Genomic DNA, 26497 nt, shown 5'->3' on the forward strand with positions numbered 1-26497 from the left:
TGTTCATTTGGTTCCTCTTATTAGTGGTGCTGTCTTTTCCTGAGCTACTCTCATTGTCTCCCCATTCCAGTTTTGAGATTTTTCTGTTTGCCCGCATGCAACTGTGTCTTTCCTCGAGCCTGATGCAGGAGGTGAAATTCTCCAATACAGACCGGCTGCAGGTCTCGGCGGCAGTGTTGTGACAGAGTATGCAGACAACCGACGGTGAGGGGCTGCTTGTATACCACTACGAGAGGAACAAGAAGTCCAGCTTGGCACGTCCTGTTTCAGAATTACAAACGGGAAGGGGAAGGGGAGCTTGGCAAACTTAGTCAAACATGTGTGCTTGCGTGTACGGGAGCTCCGAGCGCGCTGGACCTCCCCCGCTCCACACCGCAACCTTCCCCGAGCTCCAGTTCCCACCCCGGCCGAGGCGCTCCCCCTTCCCCGCAGCTCCCGCGCCCCCCCCCCGCGGCTCCGGCTGCCCCTCCGCCCCCCGCCCCCCGGCGCGGTCCCGCCCGCGCTCCCCCGCCGAGGGGCCGCCCACCCCGCAAGAAGAACCGCTCCGCCGCGCCCTGCCCTGCACAGCGCCCGGCGCAAGAAGGCGGCCGGAGTGAAGGAGCGCAGCGCCGGGCACCCCGCGCCCCTCGTCCCCATGCGGCCGCGGGCGGAGGGAGGTTGCCGCCGCGGGAGCTGCGCGCCCGGACCGCCCGGACAGCGGTGGGGAGCCGCCGTCACCCGCCCCCGGAGGGACGGGCTCGGCTCCCGCCGGCGCTGAGGACCACGCGCCTCGCGGGGACGGGCGACTTGCGGCACGGCAAAGGAGGGAGCAGCTGCACTATTCCCCAGCGCCGCCTCGCCCGGCTTATGCTCATCGGGGGACCCCAGGAACGGCGGCGGCTTCTGCAAAATGACGGGCGATGACGAGCCCTAAGGCGGCGTCGAAACGTACCGCCGCGGGCTGCTATGTGCCCCGGCGAGCCGCTGCCGGAGGGCCCGCGGGCAGCCCGCTAGGTACCGGCCCGCCGCTCCGCTCTGCGCCGCCGCCCGCCCGCAGCGCCCCAGGGGCATGGGAGCGGCGGGCGGCGCCCGCTGAGAGCGCCGCGCTGGCCCGCAGGTAAGGAGCTCGGGCTGCGGCGAGCAGGGGGCGGTGGCGGGGCGCCCTGCGGGCGGAGCCCTGCGGGGAAATTCTTCCCTAATGGGAAGCATCTGCCCGCGGTGACGGGCCCGAGGTGTAGGCGTCGATGGCGGCGCGCGGGGCGCCCTCCGGCGGTGGAAAGAGGCGGTGAGGCCGCACCCGGACCCGCGAGGTTCTGCCGAGGGCTGACGCGCGGCGTTGGGTCTCCGCGCAAAGCGGCTCGGGCAGTTCTGCGAGGTGCTCCCTTCCACTACTGGGTGGGATGTTTTTGAGAGGGAGTTTTCGCTGAAGAGAGAATTAAGGAAAACAGCACCTGAAAAGTCTCAGAACAGACTACAAGCTGTTGCTTTTGGGTTTTTTTTGTTTTTTGTTTTTTTGCAAAGAATGGTAAGTGTCTCATTAACTTGACCACAGATATTTGAAAAACGTCTTCATCTCGATGAGCCTCTCCTTTGAACTTAATGGTTTGCACATGATGCAAAAAATGATGAAAAAAATCTCTCGCTAGCTGGCAGATCTGAGAAAAGCTTACTTTTATACTAAAAGTAATGACTAATGGAACTAATAATCTCCAGCAGAACTGTCCTTCCCTCTTTGTCACACTGTTATACAAGAGCAAGAATGCTAAATTTCTGAGGCTAATAGTAGTTTGCCTCTTTGTATGGCTTTAATCTGGACAGCTCGAAGTCTTTTGATGGTGGAGATAAGAACAGGGAGGCAAACTTTCTTCAAAGCTAGGCAGCTTCATTTGTAATGAGACATTACATTATGTACAAATTATTTGATACTCAGACGTGGCCAGTGCTCAAGGTGTTCATCGACAGTTGCATTTATTTGCCAGTTCTGGCATAGTGTGCCTCTTCAAATGCCTCTCCATGAGCCCAGCCATTTGGCTTCACCTACACTGCTCTGAGAATTTGAACCTCAGTGCTGATGGACATGGCACTGTTATGGATACATCTAAACTTGCACTTCCTCTGAGGGCTGTGCTTGTATTTCTAAATCTAAATCTAGTTAGCGGGTTAGGGACCTCAGTAAGTTGATTTGTACTATTTTAGATGGATAAATACTTAGTATTACCTTGTGATGAAAATGACTTCTCTTTCTTTCATTGACTGTAGAGGGAGCCATGGCAACTTGCTTGAACTAGATGCTTCCTTTGAAATTCTGATTTTTAGATGAGATGAGCACTAGCCTTGGTGTGTAGAGCAAGCCTACAAAATGTATTTCCATAAGGAGACAGAATAACTTTAGTAGAATAGCTACTGAAATGTGTTGCAAGAAAAAAAACTTTGAAGTAGCAAGAGACCTGGATGAAATAAAAACTCTTTCCAGTTGAACTTTGCCTTAATTGCCTACAGAACTTCTAGGGGGTTGCAGAGCATCACAAAGCATATAAAGCGTTTTCAAGGGATTAAAAAATCATCGTTTCTTCTCTTTGCCCTCTTCCCCCATCCCCCCCTTTTTTGTTGTTCCCTTGGACAACCCAGGAGGAGCGAGGCAAGGCGAGCCGACAAGATGCGGGAGAGGGCCGCGGTTGGGGCACTCTCCGTGGTGCTGATCCTGGCGCTGGGTCTCCCACTAGGAGCCCTGGCCTGCCCCCACCCCTGCGCCTGCTACGTCCCCACCGAAGTCCACTGCACGTTTCGATCCTTAGCAGCCGTGCCGGCAAGGATTTCTAAACATGTGGAAAGAATCAATTTTGGGTTTGTATTGCAGTTTATAGCAAACAGTTTTACGTTCTTGGTGTGGAATCCTGGAATGCTTCGAACACGTGCGGCATTGCAGGATCTTTGTGTGCACTTTTTAAGTAGAATTGCAGATTGTTGTTACTTCCAGACACTATATTTCAAACATTGCAATTACTGGCATGAAGGGAATTTTAGTGTAAGTTCCATGTTTCAAAAAAAAAACTTCTTTTTTTTTAAAAAAATGTCTTTTTACGGTGCTGTCAGTTTTTACGCTGTCACTTCTTATTGATAAATAGTATGCATCTTACAGTATTTGAAAACTGTATTGATTAAATCTACTATGGAATATTTACTAAATGTTGATTGTTATACCTGATACACAGAAATGTAGTAGAAGTAAAATTCTCTAACTAGATAACATTTTGGACCACAATGAGATAGCATATCTTAAAGCAGTACAGTAAAGACAAGTTATTCCATAGGATTTGGAGTTGTTTGTTTGTTTTTCCCAACTGTGATAGAAGCAGACATCACTGCTTTGGGGGGAGAGAATTCAGGCTCCAACTCACCTTTCTCTGAGTACTGCCACTTCACATCTACCTATCAGACTATGAGATAAGAAGGCAGGGTTGAAAAGATGTACATGAGCCAGCAGTGTGCAAAGGCTGAAAGCCCAGTGTCCTGGGCTGCATCAAGAGAAAAAGCCAGCAGGAAGAGGGAGGTGATTGTCCCCTCACCTCTGTCCTCGTGAGGTCCCATCTGAAGTACTGTGTCCAGACCTGGGACTCCCAACACAAGAAAGATGTGGAGCTGTTTGAATGGGTCTGAAGGAAAACCACAAGGATTTATCAAAGGGCAGGAGCACCCTTCCTGTGAAGAAAAGCTGAGGGAGCTGGGCTTCTTCAACCTGGGAAAAGGCTCAGAGGTGACCTCATTGCAGCCTTCCAAGTGCTTGAAGGGAGCTTATAAACAGGGGGGAGATTGACTTTGTAAGAAGTTTAACAGTGTTAGGAGGGACAAAGGGGAATGGCTTTAAACTAAAAGAGGGGAGATGGGAGATTTAGGAAATTCTTTACTCACAGAGTGGCAAGGTACTGAAACTCACTGCCCAGAAGAGTTCTGAATGTTACGTATTGGAGGTGCTCAAGGCCAGGTTGTATGGGTCCTTGTGCAGACTGATCTGGTGCATAGCAGCCCTGCCTATGGCAGGAGATTGGAACCAGATGATCTTTAAGGTCCCTTCTAACCCAAGCCATTCTATGATTCTTTGACTGCTGACAGGCTGTATATCCCAAAAGTGCTGTGTAGGGCCATTGCATGACATAGCATTGTAAAAAGTCATAGTCCTCTTCTTGGCATCAGAACTACTTCAGTGGCTGGTATGAACTCCTTCTACCATCCCAAGGCCTGTAATCTATGTCTGATAATGCTGAGCCATAGTAGGGATCTTGATTTATTTTGTCCTCTGTAATTAAAATGTCTATTCACCAGTGATTTATCCATCTAAATCTGATTTTATTCTCATATTCCCAGGTACCCAGTAAATCTGTATTGCAGAAATCAATTTTTTTTTTTCATTTTCCTTCAATTTTTCAGTCATCCCAGAGTCAAATTAGTGGAATTAGTATTGGAATTAATCATAACTGTCTAATTTCTGCAATTACAAATCGAATTGAATGAATGTCCAATTGGGTAAATCTTAAAACATTTTGTGATGTGAAAGATTTTTTTTTATTTCTATTTTTTTTAACGGGCTCTCAGCCTATTTGTTTGTGGTCCCCTCTGAGAAAATAAACTTTCATACACAAAGACTACTAACTTTGTCTTAACTTGATGAACTTAACGCATGATTCCAAAGAGAGTCATTAAAACAAATTCATTAAAGGGTGTTTGCCAAAGAAGCTATAGTGCAGACTGGCCAAATTCTATACACCAGAACATATGTCTCCAAGTGGCCTTATATGCCTCTTCGACTGTGCAATGAAAGTACTTTGGAGCCTGATCAGTAATCCATGTCCTTGTTTCTCTGACTCATTACTCTTCTTTGAAGCCTACCTAATGTTACATTTATTCAAAAATCCTGTTACTGTAGAGTGCATCAAGCTGCCTTCCCCTTCCTTCTCCCACATTGAAAACTATACATATTCAGTCACCTCTCCCCTATACATCAACATTCTACAGCAAATTCTTTTCCTAAATTGGTTCAGAAAATCTTAGAAATCTTTTTCTAAGCTTTTAAAAAATGTAGGCATTTTGGAAGTTTTATTCTGTTTTGTTTGTTTTGTCTTTTAATAAAAGTACATTATTTGATGCTGCTACTGTAAAAAGTCCTTTCCCATTTTTTGTTTTTTCATTGCTGCAGATGACATTTTTGGAAATGGTCTTACTACCTGTTGCATTTCTTTCATTTTTGAGAAGACATTTTAGAATATTTCCACTTTAAGGTGTTTTGTATTTGGCATGTAAAAATGATTCATTTCCTAACTAGAAATAATTTAAGAAAATTTAATTTGTAATATTTAAAGAAGGTTGGTTTTTAGTTGGCTTTTTTTTTCTTTTTTTTTCAGAAGGACTGATTTAAGATAAAGAAGTTCTAGTAGGATGGCTGCAGTATAAATTTAAGTGGTCTGTGGTAGGACTAAAAATACTGAAATATTAGTCTGATTTTGTTTTTAATTCAGAATCTTCAGATAGGTAAGATGATGAGAATCCAGAAGTATTCTCTCATCAAAGTATTTACATTTCTCTGTGTCTCTTCCCTTCATGTCTAGAAAGAAACTCTTAAAAATAGGAAAAAATCTTTAAAATTGGATGCTTAATTTGGAGCTTTCATGCCCAGATTAGCACGTATGTCTGTTTTTGTGTCTACATTTAGAAAACTCAAATGCAGAACTAGGCAGCCAAACTTTAGACTTAGGCTCTGGCAAATAAAATCTGACTTGTTAGTGCAAAGTGAAATCAAATAGTTTTCAACAAAGTAGATTTTCAGTATTACTTCTTAAAAAAGATTCCTGGGCTCAAATTGTATGAGTGGAAGCTCAGTTCCTAGGTCTTATGTAATTAATTGATGCAACCAGTTAATTGTTGCAGCAGTTAAGCATGATGTGACTTCCTGCTTCTCTTGTTGTTTGGGAGAATATCCATTTTTAATGTCCTCTTTCTAAGTCTTTATTCATTGATTGTTAGATGCTGTTTTGGCAACACTGCAACCCAGTTTGCCAAGCTCCATAGCATCATGGATTGGATAAAGGCCATTAATTTATTACCATTCCATAAACTGAACTGCATGGAAAAACATGCAACTATTAGAACTTAAACCTATTTGTTACTCCCAGTTTTAAATTAAGACTAAAGTGCCATGAATTGATTTGAAAGAAATCTTAATGTAAACATGAGCTAAGTATACTTGGCCTTATAAAAATGTTTCAGTTACTTCTGGCTCTTTGACAATGTGCTAAGATCCATCCAATTTTTGCTGAAAGTTAGGTTATACTAATTTTACATTTGCAGTCCATGATCATTGAATCATTCCAGTTGGAAGGGATCTTAAAAGGTCATCTGTGTAAAATGTAATTACATTGTGATTTTTTTTCCAGGTTTAACAGTATACAGTCTATATATGAAAACTCCTTTGCAGGACTCACTAAACTGGAATTGCTTATGATACATGGAAATGACATTCAGAATATACCTAATGGTGCTCTGAAAGATCTCATGTCCCTGCAGGTAATGCTCAGGTCTTCCTAGATTTCCTAAGCTCTGACGTCTGTGAATAACTGAGGACAAAAATAAGCTTTTTTTTTTTTTTTTAAATATCTTTCTTAGAATAAAGGTAACATTCCCCCTGCCCTAAAATATTGGACTTCTGTTAACTTTGCCAGTGTCACGCTTCTTAATGCCAAATAATATTCAGTTTATTTTCCAACTTTTGTCCAGCATTTTTTTAGTGGTGCAAAGAATATTTGAATGTGTGAGGAAAACTTTGGAATGCTTGTTTGGATTTAGATACAAAAACAAAACTAATCTTTTTTTTTTTTTTTAAGGTTTTCAAAATTAGTTACAATAAATTGAAAGTTATAACTGGCCAAACCCTCCATGGACTTTCAAGTTTAATGAGGCTGCATGTGGACCACAACAGAATCGAGTTTATTCATCCAAATGCTTTTAATGGATTAACTTCTCTGAGATTGGTCCACTTGGAAGGAAATTTACTCCAGCAGCTTCATCCACACACCTTTTCAACATTTATGGTCCTTAATTATTTTAAACTGTCAACAGTAAGACATCTCTACCTATCTGAAAATGCTATTAGCACGTTGCCTGCAGGGATGTTTCAAGGTATGCCACTGCTGGAGAATCTTTACCTTCATGGGAATCCATGGGCCTGTGACTGCAGCTTACAGTGGCTCCTTGATTGGAATGAAAATTCTGGAGGTAAGAACAAGATTAGAAATGCATTTTCAAGTCATAATATTTAAAAAGTTTTGCATATGAATAGCTTTGTTATTTCTTGGGTAGCATTACTTACACGATGTCTATGTGCACTGTGTTGTTGGGCAAAGGAAGGAGTGTGGAAATCAAGTTTCCAAATTCCTCTGTGAGTCCTTTAACTTTGAGCTATTAACTATAATGCTGTTATTCATTGGCATTTCTCCATAGACCACAACTTACTTTTCTGAGGGAGGTAGTTTACACCTATAATCCTGCTACTTTTTCAGAGGAATGTCTGCCACCATTTAGGCTTAGATGTGAGAAAAGTACCAGACTGGAACAGTTCTAGACATATGCAGGAGCAAAATGCAAGAAGCAAAAAGAAAACAAAACAGTTGTATAATGCCTGTAGGTCAGGAACCCATTAAATGTGGGCTTCTTTGAATGCTTGTTTTCAGTTTAGGTATCTGAGTGCCCCATCTCAGGTTACTAAGTGCTTACTATATAGTAGGCCAGAGTGACTAGTGTTATACCACAGCTGTTAAAGAGGGAATCATCATTTAATTGCAATTGAAGAGGTTTCAGAAGAGTTCTGGAGTGATTTATGTAACCATTTGAAGCATTTGATGATGATGGATCTTGTCATCTTAGAATATGTTCATTGCAATTTTGCACTTAGCTGTACTATTAGAAAAAGTAGTCGTATTAGCAGTACTTAGCTTTATTTTTAGAAGTGTATGATACTTTAATACATATGTGTCACTGATGGAGCCATAATTGAGGTGTCTGACTGTTACTGTATGTATGTAATAATGTTCTTATATATTCTCCCTTATCAAATAAGTGGGTATATTAAGTGTACTTAAGATGTACTCCAAGTAGTAATGATGAAATATTAGATGATCTTCTGTTCCCTGCACAGTGATGACTTGCTACCACTTTTATTTGAGTTGATTATTTTTCTATAAACCAACAGTGATTTTAGAAAAGAGAAATAATTATTCCATGCTATTTTCATGTGTGACAGTTTTTGTATTTTTATACAATTGTAGCACTAACTTTTGTGGGAATTCTGACAAGGAAACAGCAGTGCTGTTTCAGTGATCACTTTACAGTACTTCAGACCAGTGTAGCAATTATAAGGTGACAGTGTGCTAGTCCTGTCATAAAGTATGCTTCCTTCATCTTTGAAACATACATGAATGTGCAAGTGATAGACTGGTTCACTTAAATATTACATTTGTAAGAATTTCTCAATAAACCTTATCTTTCATACTAGCAAAGCATATGTTTTTCTGTTAAAAAAAAAAAAAAACGTAACAACATTTTTGAAGTTCTTTTCACCTTATTCTAGAATTTTGCGTTGTAACTCATTCATTCATCCTTTGTTCCTCAGAGGTGATCAACATGACACTTATTCCTAGAAAAACTGAAATGCAGCATGTGTCCGAATCAGTTATGTAAGGCAACATTTGAAACTGTAGTAAAGTTAAGCATAAATACATGACTGTTGTTTTCCAGACAAGAGTCTTATTGGCACTGATAGAAGGACTCAAGGCTATCATTTCCTGTTCTAATACTCCTCTGTTTAGTCTTTATTTTGTCATTACAGTTTTGTTCTTTGTTTGCAATTATTTCAGAGATCAGGGAAGAGGTGACATTTTTTTCTACTGTCATATACATTGCAAGTGCAGTAACTAACCAGTACATTTAGTAGCTACGGGGGAATTTTTTTTTTTGTATTGCTAGTATAGTACTGTATAGCTCTCTTGTAGCTACTAAAGATAAAAAACCTGGATTTTTTTTTTTTTAATGAGATGATCTGGCATTTCTGAATGCATTTTTGAAAGGTGCATTTTTGAAAGGTGGGATAACCTAGTCTTCAGAGGTACAAAGATAGATAAGCAGGTTGTCGTTGTATACATGCAGGCTTTTTTACACAGCATAAATATTTGCACACTTCTAAAATGTTGCTCTGGACACCTCAATTTCCAGTCACTTGATTCAGAAGGAAGAAATCTAATTTCCAGAACAACAGAGTAACCTGTCATTAGATCTGAAGAATTTATGGTTGGTAGGAGAATCAGGCCCATTCAACTGTAAAACAAAGAGGCAGCATTTAAAAAAAACATTGGCTTCCATATGCCACATGTCATGTGCTTCTCATGACATCTTACTATCTTGGAAATTCTTTAACTCTGGGTCATAGTTCTACAGCTTACCTGTATTTTCTTTTACTTTTTTATTTTCTTTGCTTACAGGTGTTCTAAAATGCAAAAAGGACAAAGCCTATGAAGGGGGGCAGCTCTGTCCTAGGTGCAACAGCCCAAAACAGCTGCAAAAAGAAGATATCCAAAACTTGAAAGATATTTCCTGTAGGAAACCTATCATTCAGTCCTCACTGAGGCACAATAGCAGCACTCAAGACGAAGAAGATGGTGAGAATTATGAACTCCCTCTGGAAGTGTTTCAGTCTTCTCCATGGAACATTACACTGAATATGACTGATGAGCATGGCAATGTAGTCCATTTGAACTGTGAAATCAAGAAACCAACAGGCTCTACCAAGATTCAATGGAATCAAATTCAGACTCAGGAGATTGATATAAATGCTACAATATCATTGGATTTTGAATGCCCAATGAATAGAGAGAACTATGAAAAACTGTGGAAGCTGATTGCTTATTATAGTGAAGTGCCCGTCAAATTAGAAAGAGAACTTATGCTCAGCAAGGAGCCTAAAATAAGCTATCGGTACAAGCAAGGCTCAGACTATGATGCTCTTTATTACACAGGTGTAAAAGCTCAAATACTGGCTGAGCCTTCCTGGGTGATGCAACCTCTTATAAATATCCAATTAAACAGGCGCCAGAGTACAGGGAAAAAAGTGGTGCTATCTTTTTTTACTGTGTTTTCTCAGGCAATTCATACCAAAGACATGAGGCAGCAGAGAAGCTGGGTAATGATAGAACAAAATCAAAGCACAAGGAAAGCACAGAGTGTGGTAGAAGGGTCAGAGTGTCAGCTGAACTGCAATGTGAAAGCCTCTGAGCGTCCTTTCATTCAGTGGCTCTTTCCAGATGGGACAAAACTGCAGGCACCATTTAATCAAAAGGACAGCAGATTTTCCATTCTCACTAGTGGTCAACTAGTAATCAAACCAGTGAGTTACACTGATGCTGGCTTGTATCACTGCATTGCCCAAGTGAGAGATGACGTGGATATTATGGCTTACAGGCTTCTAGTGCAGCCTCCTGCTATTCAAGTAGCTGACTCAGATATAGTGAGAGTTGAAAAAAATGTTGGAGATCCCATAGTTTTGCCTTGCAGTGCAATTGCCAGCCCAGAGGCACAATTGAGCTGGATTCTTCCAAACAGCCAGGTACTTAATGTTTTGTCAAACTCTTCAAAAGGATATGTGATGGACAATGGTACTTTGCTTATTCCAAAAAGCCACGTCAGTGACAGTGGCCATTACAGATGTGTGGCTGTCAATCAGCAGGGATCAGATCAGTTTACTGTAAGAGTGACAGTAAATAAAATGGTGTCTGACAGGTCATTTAAAAGGATAAAACTGAAAAAACGCACACGCTCAAAAAGCTCATCGAAAACAAGAGGGCAGGTCATAGATGATGGAGAAGGATCAGGCACAGGAGGTGTTGATGAATTCCCACGAAGAAAGAACCACCTGAAGGACAGAGAGATATCCTTTAAACAAAAAAGTGACCAGATGCTAGAGGCTCAAATTAAAAAGGGAAAGAAAGGCAGAAGGAAAATGAAAATTTGGAAAGGTACTGATAGAACCCAAGACAGCAATGTTGCAGAAGGTCGAAGAGCATTTGAATCTCGACGGAGAATTAATATGGCAAACAAACAGATTAATCCACAGCACTGGGCTGACATTTTGGCAAAGGTCCGTGGGAAGAACCTTCCTAGAACTACAACAGCTACAGCCACTTTGTTAACAACTACACTGCCATCAGATGTGCAGAAAACTACTCCTGTCCCTCATCCGGTAGCCATCCCTCTGCCTTCAGAGACAACAGCTGATGTAGTAGATTCTTCTGCTGATGCGTCACCACTGGGAGAAAATGAGCCATTCTCAGTCACTGTTTCCCACAGCAATAAAGCATTTTCAGCTTGGTCCACAATAACAGGGTCAGAAACTGAACACTTCTATGACCAAAGAATTTTAAAAACACCTGCAAGTATACACTCTGTTGAAATCCCTGTATCGAGTCCTGTCTTTGCAACAGTGCTACCCCAAGGCCAGCAGCATCAGGATGGCAGGGCTGATTCTTCAGTTGTAGTCACAGAAAATATTCGTGCTGTCACTGAAGAATCTTTGACCAAAGAAACAGTGACCAGCTATCTGAATATTCAGAGTAGTTCATTCACAGTGGAACATGTAGATGCAACTGTATCTTCTAAGTCAGAGGAAAATTCTGCTTTTGCTGAACTGCCACTTGATGCTTCTGTCCTAGCTGAATCTCAGTCTGTAGATCTTCCTGGTGTCTTAGAGAGAAATGAGAGATTAAATGAAGTGGATCAAATGAGTGTCAGCAGTATAATTTTAGCACCTTCTCAGCTGTATGATGTCCCTACAGATTCTGTAGGTTCCACTGTCATTTCTTCATCTGTTACAGTAAAAAGCAATGACTTCATACATGGACACAGAGATGTATCCACTGGTCAAGCAAAAATAGCAGATTTAAGTACAACTTCTCCAGCTGTTATATCCATCAAGGTCCGAAGCAAGGAAGAATCAGAGATCCACAGAAGTACAGTGACTCAAGAAAGCATGTCCAGCACTTACACAGAGAGTTTTCATGGAAGAGAACAGAGAAACCTGTCTGCTTCCAAAACGGATCCCACATTTATTTTGCCAAGTACGAATGTTCCTTATAAAAAAACAGAGGAGATAACTGCTGCTTTCATCAGCAAATTGACGACTGCTGCCACAACATCGACACCCTATAGGAAAACAACGCCTTCACTAGTTACTCAGCATGCTAGGAAAAGGCCTTATGGGAGAAGGAGACTGAGACCAAATAGAATCCGCCATAGAACAAAACCTTTCCCCCGTGTTGTTTTAACTACAGAGGCAATGCCTAACATTCCAAGAACATCTAAAGTTGAAGCTGTTACCCAGGCTTCCTCTACAGTACTTGAAAGTCCTGATCTTAAAAGTGGTGTCAAAATACAGGCTAAGGAAGAGGAGCATAGGGAAATCACTCCTTCACTAGTTACTGATCCTGTTGTAATAGAGAAAATGACCAAAACCAAAGAAGCTGTCACAGCTTCTTTCTTTAGGCCTACTACTTCTCAACCTGAAAGAAAATACGTGACACATTCTACTCCTGAAACCATGGTACTTCCAGTGACTGAACCCATCACAATTTTGTCATCATATGTTTCACATAACACAGTTCCCACAGAAGAGTCAAGTGCACCTCAGAAACCAGAGCAAAATAAAATGCCAACATTTGACTCATTAGAGAATGTATCTGAAGAGAGGACCCTTAAAGAAGATTCTAAAGCTCCAGATAGTGAGGCAGAATCATCAAGTACAGCTACCTCTGAGTATAGGAGCAGCTTGATATCATCTACAAAATCCAGTTACCCAGAATCTCAGGAAGAGACCATCGCTTTTCACTCAGATGTTGTGGCTAATGAAGCTACTGCTGGAACATTCCAGCCGATGTATCCTACCGTGACAGATTTAAGTATTCCTTCTGACACACTGGAAGTTCTTGAAGATGTCTCAGATTCAGAGGAGTTATGGAAGCCCACAGTATTTTTAAAAACACCAGCAATAACGGAGACACCCCAGCAACAAGAAATCATATCTTTGTACTCCTCCTTCACCACAATGGAAACTCAAACTTTTCCACCTTCAGAAAGAGAAATGTCTATTGTTTCTCATACTGAGGCAAAATCATCTTTCATGGATAAGGAGGAAACAGTATCAAATGTATTTCATCACGATCCCACTTTGCAGACATTTGAAAAACCTCAGACTACACAGGATGTCCTTATTCCATTTACAAAACCTCCTACTCTTCCTCCCCCCATCTCAAGCACTTTACATCATTCTCTTCATTATACTTCCAAAGGCAGTAATGCCTTCAATCAAGAAAGGTTGCCAGCAGTAAAACAAGTTGAAGCAGAAAGTGAAAGAATGGTGGTGAGCTCAAGACTGAATGTACGCCCTACTCCCTTCTCTAGTCAAAACAGGATTAGCATACATTCTAAAGAGGAACAGTTCAAAGAAATGTACAGTAGCAGGTCAAACAACAGTATATTGCTAAATCCAAACCTTCCCCATCCACCCGCTGGAATGATACCAAGCCTAAATCAAAGACTGCCAGTTGTGCCTCCAAGGCATGTTCCAGTAAGAGGCACAGTGAAGCCTCCGTATGTTGTAACACAAGGTTCATTTCGTTATTTTATGACACATCAGCCTCTTCACTACACAAACAAACCAGAGATAACGGCATATGCAGCACACACCATGCAGGACAAAAAATCTTTTGCCTCTGAGAAAGAGACAACTACCCCAACACAAGCTACTCCATTTCACAGAACAAATATATTCCCTACTAGCAAGTTTAGTAATCAGGGTCAGAATAGATACAACATTAATTCAAGATTTTTTGGTAGCAACTATGTTCCAGATAACAGAGGCACAGCAGGGAGACTACCAAGTCAAGAGATACCCTATTATCCCAGTTCCAGAGTGCCATTCCTGTTCAACAGAACAAGGATTTTACCTCACTTAGGTATACATCCTAAACCTGTGGTCCCTGGTCAACCAGTCCCAAAAGACACAAATGAGAAGAAGGTTGCCCAGGTCTCCCCTCCTCGGATTACAGTGCAGAAAGCTACAGCTGTTCCAGTGCCTTCACATACCACAACCACCACATCACCACCAGCAGTGATTTTGAAGATAACCCCTCCATCCTTTTTCTCTCAGAGCAGAAGACCCCAGATATCCACTACACTTCAGCCTCTTCAGCCTCTTAAAAATGCCCACTATCACCAAAAAGTTCCATCTGTGCCTTATGTGGGAGGCATTACATCACACAATTTATCTATAATTCAATCTTCAAGCAATTTCAGGACACCTGGAGAAAGACCTAAAATTATCACAAAAGGATCTCAGAGCATATCCATCCTTGCTGAAACAGATGCTCTTATCCCTTGTGATGCAGTGGGGGAACCAAAGCCTTTTATTACTTGGACGAAAGTCTCTACAGGTGAGACAGCTGAAAAAGTTTTCTTCTACACAGTTTTAACAGTACTAATACTTGGAATTTTACATAGAAATGCAACATAATTACAGGGATAGTCCAAAACAAAGAGCAAACACTGAATATTTTGTCTGTATTAGTACTGATAAAATGTGATTAATTGCAAGCAAAAGTTACAGATAAAAATAAGTTAGCAGTACTTCTTGTAATAAAACAAAAGCTCTAACATTTAATGACTTTATTTTTTGAAGGAGGAATAGCAACCAAGAGATTGTTCACAGCAGTAGAACTTATAAGAAAGCTTGTGAATAACTGTTAGCTTTGCTACCTTAAACAATGTTGTACGTATTATCTCCATAAGCAAAAGAGAGATTTTCTGAAGTTGTAAAGCATGGAGCCTGTAAAGGTTCCCATACTGCATGTACTTGCAAGCTAGTGTGGTCAGGTTTGAACTAGAAACAGACTGCGGACAGTGTCAGAAGATGTCATGTGATCCATCTGAAGTTGTAGTTGGCGTTAAGCAATTCTGTTGTCTTCCATAAGGCTTCTTTAGTGCAGGGATGCATGTCTAAAAAACCAACCCTTTGCCTTTCTATTTCTTTCCTCTCATTTTCTCAGGAGCTCTAATGACAGCCAACACCAGGTTACAAAGGTTTGAAGTCTTGAAAAATGGTACCTTCCTTATCCGAAACGCTCAGCTTCAAGATCGTGGACAGTATTTGTGCACAGCTCAGAACCTGCACGGCGTAGATAAAATGATTTTTGTGCTCACAGTTGTAGCCCATCAGCCCAAAATTTTACTTTCCCGCTATCAAGATGTCACTGTCTATTTTGGAGATACCATAGCGATGGAATGTCAGGCTAGTGGAACTCCAAGACCACACATTTCATGGATTTTCCCAGACAGGAAGATTTTGCAGACAGTCACTACTACAGAAAGCAGGATAATGCTTCATGAAAATCGAACCTTATCTATCAAGCAAGCAACATTTTCAGACCGGGGAGTGTACAAATGCGTAGCTAGCAATGCTGCAGGAGCTGACAGCATAGCAGTGAGGCTCCACATTGCAGCCTTACCCCCCATCATTCAGCAGGATAAGCAAGAGAACATTTCCTTGCCCCTTGGTAGCAGTATTAATATCCACTGCACTGCCAAAGCAGCACCTCCGCCCAGCATCCGTTGGGTGCTCTTTGATGGCACACAAATTCGACCTTCCCAGTTTGTCAATGGGAATCTATTTGTTTTTCCCAATGGAACTCTTTATATTCGCAATGTCTCCCCTAAGGACAGTGGGGTCTATGAGTGTATTGCCGCCAACATGGTGGGAGCTGCCAGGAGAATAATACAACTTCATGTGAAGAAACAAGCATCTAATGCTAAGATCACTGGGAGCTCTCCTCAGAGGACAGATGTAACGTATGGCAGTATCCTGCATTTGGACTGTAGTGCTTCTGGTGACCCGTGGCCTCGGATATTATGGAGGTTACCTTCCAAAAGGATGATTGATTCCTTACACAGGTAAATTACTATTTCAGGTGTTGAAACTAAATTAGAATTGAACAAACATTAAGAAAAGAGAACTCATATCTGTTGAAGCTTCACTCTTGCCTTCTGTGAGTTTTGAATTAGACCTAAAATCATTAAGGAAGAATTTGAAATTATATCAAAAGATGGTCAGGTTGTAATGTAATAGCATAATTTTCCTGAAAACAGTAGTACTCTTGAAAAGTTGGCTTCAAGTGTTCAGAATAATTTGCCACTATTTGTCTCTATAAATGTAACAAGAAGTCCAGTGCCAAAAAGTCTTGTTTCAGTGTGTATAATAGTATATTTAAAGTTTGCATAGATCCATACTTCCCCCAGAAGAACTGGGATCACTGTTTTTCACTTCTACTTGTATTTATCATTATACACTGTAAAAATGGGACAAAGAAATGATAATGACTTAAATAATCATGAACATTTTAACATTAGATAAATCAATGTTACCTTACTTAGATGTTACCATGCTTAAAATAATACCTTCTTTAATGTTCATTATATCAAGTAAAATATTGCTTCTCCAAAACAACAAAACTATCCTCAGAGTTCACAGAAAAATTCTCTTTGAGCACTGTATACAAGAAATATACTGAAATTTAAACACACAATTGCCAATAGCTTTCTTAATAGTGGAATGTAGTCGGCATATTTTCATTGGGCAAACAGTGTATTTGAGTGATCTACAGATAGTACAAAATCCAGAATTATTGAGGGTTTTTTTTTTCTCTTCTATGATCTTCATTTTATATAGCACATCTTCATGTTGGGGAGAAAAGTGTGAATCTACTGAGAAAATTATTTCTGGCCACAACGCACCAATTCCATAGTGCACTGAAAAGTAATAATAGCCTTTTAGCACATGTAATTTTTTTTTTTTTTCCATATTTTGAAGTTTAGATCATTAATAAATTAACACTGTAGAAGTTACCTACTCTGTATTATTGAGCCTGAACATTTTGCCTCTCTGAGATTTTCTGAGGATTAAAAATGTTGAACCTAAGGCCAGAGGAGGTAGCTCATCTTGATTTGTTTCTGAGTACTGAAGTATCAGACTCCAGAGTTACATTCTATGTAGGTTTATGGAGTATATCAGTATATGGAGTATATCAGACACGACGTGTTAGAGAATTCAGCATATGTAGTCAGAGGATTCAAAATAAAGGAATAATATTAAAGTCACTGCACAAAGCAGGGTAGAATTGTTTGGTTATGAGTCATTGGAATTATTTTTTTCCATTTTCTTTTTCCTGTGACTGCCTTGGGTATTTCAGATCACCTAATTGTCTTAACAACAGCTCTGCTCCTGTGTTTCCATATTGTTGGGTTGTTGTTTTTCCCCAGGTTACACTCAGTAATTACTAAAATGTGATTTTGCAACTCATGTCCTCTTTTCTTTCCTTACAGTAACTTGGAGACTAGAATCAAAGTATTCAGCAATGGGACTTTGGTTGTCCATTCAGTTACAGATAAAGATGCAGGAGATTATTTGTGTGTGGCTCGCAATAAGATTGGGGATGACTATGTGGTCCTCAAAGTAAATGTGATGATGAAACCTGCAAAAATAGAACACAAGAATGAGAATAACCACAAGGTCAAGTATGGAGGTGACCTAAAAGTTGACTGTGTAGCTACTGGTCTACCAAATCCTGAGATCTCCTGGGGTCTGCCAGATGGCAGCATGATCAATACCTTCATGCAGTCAGATGACAGTGGCAGCCGGACAAAACGATATGTGGTCTTCAATAATGGAACCCTGTATTTCAATGATGTTGGACTGAGAGAGGAAGGGGACTACACCTGCTATGCTGAGAACCAAATTGGGAAGGATGAGATGAAAGTAAGGGTCAAAGTAGTGGCTGAACCTGCAACTATCAAAAACAAAACCTATGTCATTATTAATGTGCCCTATGGTGATGTTGTCACAGTAGCATGTGAAGCCAAAGGAGAACCTACACCCAAAGTAACTTGGCTTTCCCCAACCAACAGGCCCATTCCTACTCTATCTGAAAAATACCAGGTATATAGGGATGGCACCCTCCTCATCCAAAAGGCACAAAGATCTGACAGTGGTAACTACACTTGTGTAGTGCGGAACAGTGCTGGAGAAGATCGGAAAGTAGTATGGATCCATGTCAATGTTCAACCTCCCAGAATCAATGGGCATCTCAATGCAATAACATCTGTAAGGGAGACAGCCATCAGGGACAGCAGGAAGCTTATTGATTGCAAAGCTGAAGGCATTCCAGCTCCACGGGTCCTGTGGGCTTTTCCAGAAGGAGTAATCCTGCCAGCCCCCTACTATGGAAACAGGATCACTGTGCATCGCAACGGTACTTTGGACATCAGAGGGGTGAGGCAGACAGATGCAGTGCAGCTTGTATGCATTGGACGGAACGAAGGAGGTGAAGCAAGACTGATTGTGCAGCTCGTCATCACAGACCATTTGGAGAAACCTTCCTTCAGGGACCCTGTCAATGAAAGGATCACTGCCATTGCTGGGCACAGCATCAATCTGAACTGCTCAGTCCAGGGGTACCCTGAGCCCACCACAAGCTGGATCCTTCCCAATGGCACGGAAGTGCTGAGTGGCAACCGTCTGCACAGATTTTACCATAAGCGGGATGGAATCTTACACATCAGTGGTCTTTCCACAGGGGATGCTGGGACCTACCGCTGTACAGCTAGAAACCCAGGTGGTTACGTGGAACGGGTTGTCTTCCTGAAGGTGGGACTCAGGCCAGAAATCAGCAATCAGTATAACAACCTGGTGAGCATCATCAATGGAGAAACTCTGCAGCTCCATTGCATCACCCAGCCAAACCAGCGGGCACAGATCTCCTGGACACTGCCCAATGGGATGGTCCTGGATGCTCCCCAGGCTGTGGGTCGCTTCTCCCTCCTGGAGAATGGCTCACTGACAGTGCGTGAAGCTTCTGTTTTTGACAGAGGCACTTACCTGTGCAAGGTGTCCAGTGACTACGGCACTTCTATTATGAACGTGCCTGTCATTGTGATAGCTTATCCCCCTCGGATTACTAGTGAGCCAGCACCTGTCATCTATGCCAGGCCTGGAAATTCAGTAAAACTGAACTGTATGGCCATTGGGATTCCTAAAGCAGAAATAACATGGGAGCTTCCAGACAAATCTCATCTGACAACAGGAGCTCAATCCCGTCTGTATGGAAACAAATTCCTCCACCCTCAGGGGTCATTAGTCATCCAGCAGTCTTCTCAAAGGGATGCAGGTTTCTATAAATGCACTGCTAAAAATATACTAGGCAGTGATTCGAAAACAACTTACATACACATATTCTAACACTAAAACAAATGCCTTTGGATCAGTGCTAGAGTTCCAGTCACTGCCAGCGAGGAAAGTACTGTTTGCAACAAAGCCAGGAAGGCTGATGGCAGGAAAAAAAAAATAATAATTCTGTTTTCATGCAAAGTGCATTGCTTTTGTACTCAGCGTAATAGTACTTCCCTGCAATAGAAGAAGGCAGTAGATGTATCTAAATTAACACATTGGAAAAGGTCTTTAAATTGTTAAGACAATGTGATGTGTTGTTTCATGCTACCCAGTAGCATTTGAGACCTGAAGTATTCTGTTTTTGTCAATAGTCCAAAGCTATTCCGTGTTTTAATAAGCACCTTAAAAGCACCAAAGAAGTATTAACTGCTAATAAATGAGCTGCAGTGATAGAAGTGCTTTAGTATTTTGGGAAAACATACTTTTCTTTATCCCCTGCAGCGCTTTTACATAATCTAGTCTTATAGAATATGATTACTAACTTTTCTGTTTGTTCTCCTATCAGCTCTTCAAAATCGAAAACTAATTTAGCAAATAAGAGTGATCTATTTTAATAAAATTACATGCAGACATTAATTACCATAACGTACAAACAAACCTTTTCCAGCTACTACGGATGCTCCAGTCAAATCATCCATATATATATTTTATATATATTTTTAAATCAGACTATGAGACTAGAAAGAGTAACAATGAATTTGGTCTCATTTTATAAATTATTGGTCTTTACAAGACTCTGATACATTACAGTGTTTTATAATGTTAAGGTCAATATACTGTACATTTTATAATAAAAAATATTTTCCAAAAATTGTATTCATTGGTTTTTGTTTGTTTATTTTTTGAGGAAATAGTGATCTCCAGACACTGAGAATGTAAAATTAAATCAGAAAAACAGAATTCATATATTGTTATACATATACTTTTTCTTTGTAAACATGATTTCCTTATAAAAATACAACACTTCTGTTATATATAATTCAGAATGCATTTACATATAAATACTTAAATACTTTTCTTCCAATCAAGGATGGTTATTTGGGTAATTACATAATTTTAATAAGATTCATCTATTTTGCTGTTGAAATAATTGCTACAAGTAGCTGAATATGCCCACATTTCCACTCAGAATTTTGAATAAGTTTAAAACATATGGATTCTCTGAGGTATTCCTGAAGTCTTAAACTTCTGATTGATTGTAAGATTTATGCTTATATTTTAAAGCAATGATGACGAAAAAAAAAGCTTTCTTTTTCTGTTGAATACAACATGATGGTTGTAATGTATTAAAATATTTACATTTTCTAAAAATGTAAACTTAATGATTATCACATAACATAAGAAAATATTAGATAGAATTTACTTTTAAGTCGGTGCAAGGTAAAACGGGTTTTGTAGCATGATGTACTGAAGTTGCACCTATGTTAGTCAAATAAATAGCACTTAATTATATCTTAATTTTTTTTCTATGATTTAAATGCTTGGTCACTAAATTAGCAAATCACAACTTAAATTGATGAATATGTCTGAAAATTTGGCAGGGAAGTTGCTGCTCAGTGGAGCTGATAAAGAAACGGACAAGTGTTCAACGACTTCAGCAAGATCGTTGACAGTCTTTTCTAATCTTGCCAATTTCATTGAATGTATCACAGATTAGGTGTGTCTTTTGTTACTCTGCTTAATTTTAAAACTTTATAGTAATTCTTGTAAAATGGCAATATAATTTTTGATAATAATATGTCTTTTAAAGGCACTGAAGTTCTCATGGTAACATTCGATCAAAATCAGGTACTTTCATTTTTCTCTCTAATCTTCATATTTAAATGAATTCAGAAATATTCTTGGATGCTGGGTGACTTCTAGATTATTCTATTATGCAAAAAAAAAAAAAAAAAAAAAAAATCAAATGTTTCATCTGTTGGGATGAAATGAAGCATCTGATAATGTGTGATTCATGAATCCAGAATTTGCTGCCAGTGGAAGCTTTGCAGGCATAAGAAATGAAAGATTTGGCTTCAGAATTCTTTATTCAGGTCATGACCTGCATGCTTACAAAATTCCCTAAGAAATGGACGTCACATTTTTTTGTGTTATGATTTCCATTATGTTTACCTTTAACCTTTCATGAAAGCATATTACTAGTGAGAGGCCTACAAAACACAATTCTCTTCCAAAAGAAATATCACTACAGCTTAACAAATATCAGATGAACATGTTTCACATTCAGGCAGTGTATGGCCATATATTCTGCTGCTCTTAGGCCTAAGTCTGGCTGTCCATACTCCATATGTTAAAATATTCATTAAATGAAGATAGTCATAAGACTATGAATACAGATCATAATTTCTTCTGATACTTCCATAATTATATGAAGACACATTAAATAAATCAATGAAAAATTCACATTACTTTGAGGACATTACACTTCACTAATTTTTTATTCAGAATCCCTCAATCATCTTTCAGAACAAGCAGAAGCCATGCATTCAAGCCCAGTGGAGATGATTTCTTTTCCATTTTTTGAGAGGTGATGGGAAATTGAGTTGTTGCTCTTGATTTGAGAAGGTTTCACAATTTTTACTTAATTAATCAAAGTAAGTCCTGCATAGGACTTTTTCCCCCCCATGGGGGAAAAAAAAATTTAAAAAAAATCCTTTTTTGCTTTGAAAATGGATTAAAAAAAGATTTATTTTACATCTTTTTTGGAGAAACAGAGTAACAAGATGTCTCACTACAGCTGTGTTGATTATAAATTGTAATTGGAGTTTTATATACAATTTGTTGCTTTGACCATCACAAAGAGAGGTTTATTGTGACCACATCCCTCATACTACTTACAAGCAATATAAGCCAAGGTGGGAACATAGGCCAGAAAAACAGATTTTTTTTTTTTTTTTTTTAAAGGAATTAAATAGAGTGTTCAGTGTTCATACCATCATGATCTGATAAGATCCCTAAAACACTAGCCAGTTCACTTACACATTTTAGTGATTATCTTCAAAAGCTCATGAAGGCCAAGTGAGGCACAAGAGGACTGAAAAAAATACTAATGCCGTAGTTGAGAAAACATAAAACAGCTGAACTCTGGTATCAGGAGAAGTATTTTGTTTAATTCATTACTAAACAATCTAAGAGCATCTGTAGAATAACTCAGTGATAGGAAGCAGCTGTTCTGCAAGTTTCCATCACAACTCACGTCAAAGCAAACTAGTTACCTTCTCATAAAAGTAATTATCTCAGAGAATGAGAAGAGAGGATTGAAATATTGAACAAAATTTTTGACAGTCACACAGGATGCTCTCATCTCTAAACTAAGGAAATATGATTTATCATTAATTAAGTGAGAGAACAGATATTTTCAAAACATATAAACAGGAGTCATGAATAATGGGTTGTGAGTTGGGAGAACATGTCACCTGTGTCCAGCCCAGGTTGTTTCTTTTTGGACCAGTAGATTTCTAAATTTTCATTTAAAAATCTTAGGTATAGAGAAGACATTCTGAAAATAGGTGGGTAATATAAAACTTGAAGAAACAGAAGAAACAGGATTATGATTCTGAATGATCTTAAATAAGTGAAATGACTGGAAATTGATGAATTTAATTAAAAAAATCCAAATTCAGTGATTTTACTCAGAAGGACGAAATTGAATAAACAAACAGCAAACAAACAGGAAGACACAGGAGTGGTGCAAATTGTGATACCGTTTCAAACAAAACATCACATCAAAAGGAAGGTTGTGTCAAAGAACACAATGGAGATAATGGAGGTAATTATTCCCTTCCCAGCCAGGCTCAAATATAAAAAAAAAAAAAAATTGAAAGGAATCCAAGAAAGTGTTCTAGGAAAGTTAACCTATAAAGATAAGTCAAGTCAGTCTCAAGCATAGAGGCAGTATCCCCCTGTTCTTCAAATAGTTTAGTTTATAAAGCGTTCTAACATCAGGCAACTCACAGAGCTGCACAGAACATAAACAAATAACTGCCAGGCCTTTAGGTTTTTATTTTGCATAACTTGTATTTTATTTATCAATAAACAGAAAATGTATTTTCAAATGAGCATTCACCTTATTTCAATATAAAATTTCCCCAAACCTATGCATACCTGGCCTGTACCTTCATTGTTAGTCATGTGATGTAATAGAGTGTATTCCCTCTTTCTTATTGTTTGCCACTTGACCATAGTGCATTGCAAGTGATGAAATATGGTTAAAGGTCTTTCAGAGAGCAATTAACAGTCCATTAATCATCCCCAGAAGAAAATGCTCCCTCAAAAAGATAAACAGTAAGAAGGAATCCATTGCAATCAGTGAGGAAACGCATGAAGGAACCATGGAGAATTATCATCTTTATGGTAGAAATAGTGGGTTGTTAGTTGTCATTGTATGGATGTATAAAGCTGAAGATTGGTGTATGTGTTCTAAAGGGTCATGTGATTTTTCAACTCTCATTTTCTAACAAAATATACTATTTTTTCTCTGAAAACCTTTTACTGCTGGTTCATTCCATTAACACTAGCACTGAACAATTAGCAAAAATGTTAATAAATTTGCTAGAATAGAATATACTTAGCAGGGATGAAGAGCAACCCAAAATATTAACCTTCTCTGTGAGCACTCTTTCACTAATATCATGTTGGGTTTCAGAGATGATGTAATAGAGAGAAACAGGGAATGCAATAGAGGGAGGGGATCATAATTGAGGACATTCCTCTCATGCTTCCCTTCCCACAGGCAAGATCCACTGTCACTCTTGAAATGGTGAGAGTGATGCATCCAACACCTGGGGTAATGTGATGAAGAAGATGGTATGACATCGGACTGCAGCTGTGTACCACCTACTAAGCACTTCTTTGAATGTAGGGCCTCCATAAAAGGAAATATATCTGTTGGCAGCAGTACTGAACTGTGGCTTCTTCTCTCCTCCATGACTCCATTCGTTAAGCCCAGCTGGCCACAATATCAAAGGATCTATGCGTTTTTGGTGTCTAATGGCCCAGATCACCAAGTGGGAACTTTTGGTGACCGGAGATGGGATGCAATGGTATGAGTTTTCAGAGGTGTGGGGTGGAATGACAAGAGATGGATTAAAAGAATAAATGGTGCAGTTTCCTCCTATGGGTCTCCATATCACTCAAAGTGCGCCTGGCATCATATGTATATTGAATAGCTGTTGAAGTAAGAACACATTGAGGAGGCTCACAGTTACCTTTACTCCCATTGTTATAAATCATTAAAGCTCAGGCTTAAAAGTAGGTGTTTTTCTTGGTTTTACCATAAATGCTCAATGGAATGAGCACTAGAAAACTGTAAGAGGCATGTTAACATTCTGTAACATTATCGTGTGTCATTAAAATAATTCATATATATCATCTTTGGATCTCCTGTCTGTCACACAATATGTTGTTTGTGTGGGCAAGAATATTACCTACAAGGCAGCCAGGCAAGGTCGGGTGACCTGATCTAATAGGTTGCAACTACCAAATAATGCACTGTTGTACTTTCTCTGTTCCAAAAGAAATTTTCCCCTAGATTGCATACAGCATCAATTTTGTTTAATGTAGCAAGGGAGGGAGGGAATGAGGGGAAAGACCTGCAATTGTATAACTTCTGCCTGATAAGTGGAGTTGAACTGGCTCATCCATGAATGGTAACTATTGAAAACTCTATGAGCAAAAAAGAAAGTACAAAGCAATCTGGAATGTAATCAGAAGCACCTCTTCCAATAGTAGTGAAAAGTTAAGCTTCCCTTAACATTCCATCAGACTTTGCCCTGTGAGTAATTGGAAAATAAATAAATAAATAAATAATCTCCCAGAATATAATGAGATTTTTGTATTACATCAAAGCTGTTCGACATACATCCTTTTATATGGTCCTGTGAATTCTTTCATGGTGCATATGTAGGTATATGTATATATATATATAACCATAGGTAGTGATCTTGAGCAGGAGACCACTCTATGTGGAGAAGTTGGTAGTCCACATCATGGTTAACCTAAATCAGGATGAGGCATCCCATTCTGTGCTATGCTACACCATGCTGCATGTACAGTGTGCCTTTCTGGCCTGTGTTGTGCTGTGCAAATTCCTTGGCTGTAGTTGATTTACTGAAATAGAGGAGCCCACAAGCAGCTCTCACTTTGTTCTGGTGATAGTCTACTACTGTCACAGCCTTACCTTTATCTAACAGAGTATTAAGTAGTTCTTGTATGAACATCCTTTCATTTGACTGTAAAAAATGATGAATAGAGTCGTTTAATTCTAAAACATAACTAGAATGGCCAAAATTGGGTAACCCTTCCTAGAACAGAACCTACACAGCATGCTGCACCCTAATTAGAGACAAAATCAGCACTGAACAACTCAGAGTTTCCAGCATCAGAAGGGAGATAAGGTTACCTATCTTAAAAGGTTATCGTGTTTTAATAGTGTTAGTTTTAGCACATGCCATTTTAAGCAATACTTGGCAGAGTGCCTGCCTCTCTGGGATGATAATGAACGAGTACCTCCCAGTGCAAAGCACCATTTGTTCAATGCTCTTGATAGCATGAAAGCTGCACCACCTAATGATCATTCTAGTGAAGAAATGTAATAATTACAAAAGCCAAAGATATTATTCAGACAAGTTATTTTTCACAAAAGTTCTCATTGTTTTCCACAAAACATGGCTTAATTTCAGATTCTCTAGACTATAAACAAGGAACTATTTGAGCTGAATTAGTAGCAGCTTTCAAAGGCCAGAGGAATTTATGTAGTTTTTCCTTGCTTTTTCCTTGTGTTGTGAATGACTTGAAGATTTGCCCTCAATTAGGCTGTATCCCTATCTTTCTCAAACTCGCACCAAAAAAATTGTATCCTTGTAATCTCAATACACTGTACACACAAATGCATTTAATAGCAATGCAACTAACAATAATGAGAACAGTGTCTCAAAAAAATTCCTTTTCCCCTCATTAGTGAGTATTTTGAGTACCCTGAGAAGCACTGCAAGACTCACACTTATAACAAAGGTCTTCCTGGTCCTGGGACATCATGCCATATGTCATGCTGCTCCATTAATCATTGTGTTTTGACTCATATAAATTATCTGTTCTTATGTTGAGAGAGAGGGTTAAAGGGTTGCAAAATGTTAAATCGAGAGGAGACATGAGGTG

General features: G+C 39.7%; 1 protein-coding gene across 1 annotated transcript; it reads left to right on the forward strand.

Moving 5' to 3' along the window:
- Positions 1–551: 551 nt before the first annotated feature.
- Positions 552–20114, forward strand: MXRA5 (matrix remodeling associated 5). The gene is made up of 7 exons (XM_031596132.2): positions 552–1096; positions 2608–2823; positions 6405–6534; positions 6852–7242; positions 9501–14498; positions 15111–16011; positions 17440–20114. Exons 1-7 carry the CDS (start codon positions 900–902, stop codon positions 19349–19351), a joined length of 8745 nt encoding a protein of 2914 aa, XP_031451992.2. The 5' UTR covers positions 552–899; the 3' UTR covers positions 19352–20114.
- The last annotated feature ends 6383 nt before the right edge of the window (positions 20115–26497 follow it).

The sequence above is a fragment of the Phasianus colchicus genome, chromosome 1 (genome assembly GCF_987193195.1).
Source record: "Phasianus colchicus chromosome 1, bPhaCol1.hap1.1, whole genome shotgun sequence".
NCBI lineage: Eukaryota > Metazoa > Chordata > Aves > Galliformes > Phasianidae > Phasianus > Phasianus colchicus.

Excerpts from the sequence above, each read along its gene's own strand:
- MXRA5 (XM_031596132.2), top strand. The coding sequence starts at position 900 with ATGACGAGCCCTAAGGCGGCGTCGAAACGTACCGCCGCGGGCTGCTAT. Across the intron at positions 1,097-2,607 it reads AGCGCCGCGCTGGCCCGCAG|GAGGAGCGAGGCAAGGCGAG; the intron begins GTAAGGAGCTCG and ends TGGACAACCCAG. Across the intron at positions 16,012-17,439 it reads ATGATTGATTCCTTACACAG|TAACTTGGAGACTAGAATCA; the intron begins GTAAATTACTAT and ends CTTTCCTTACAG.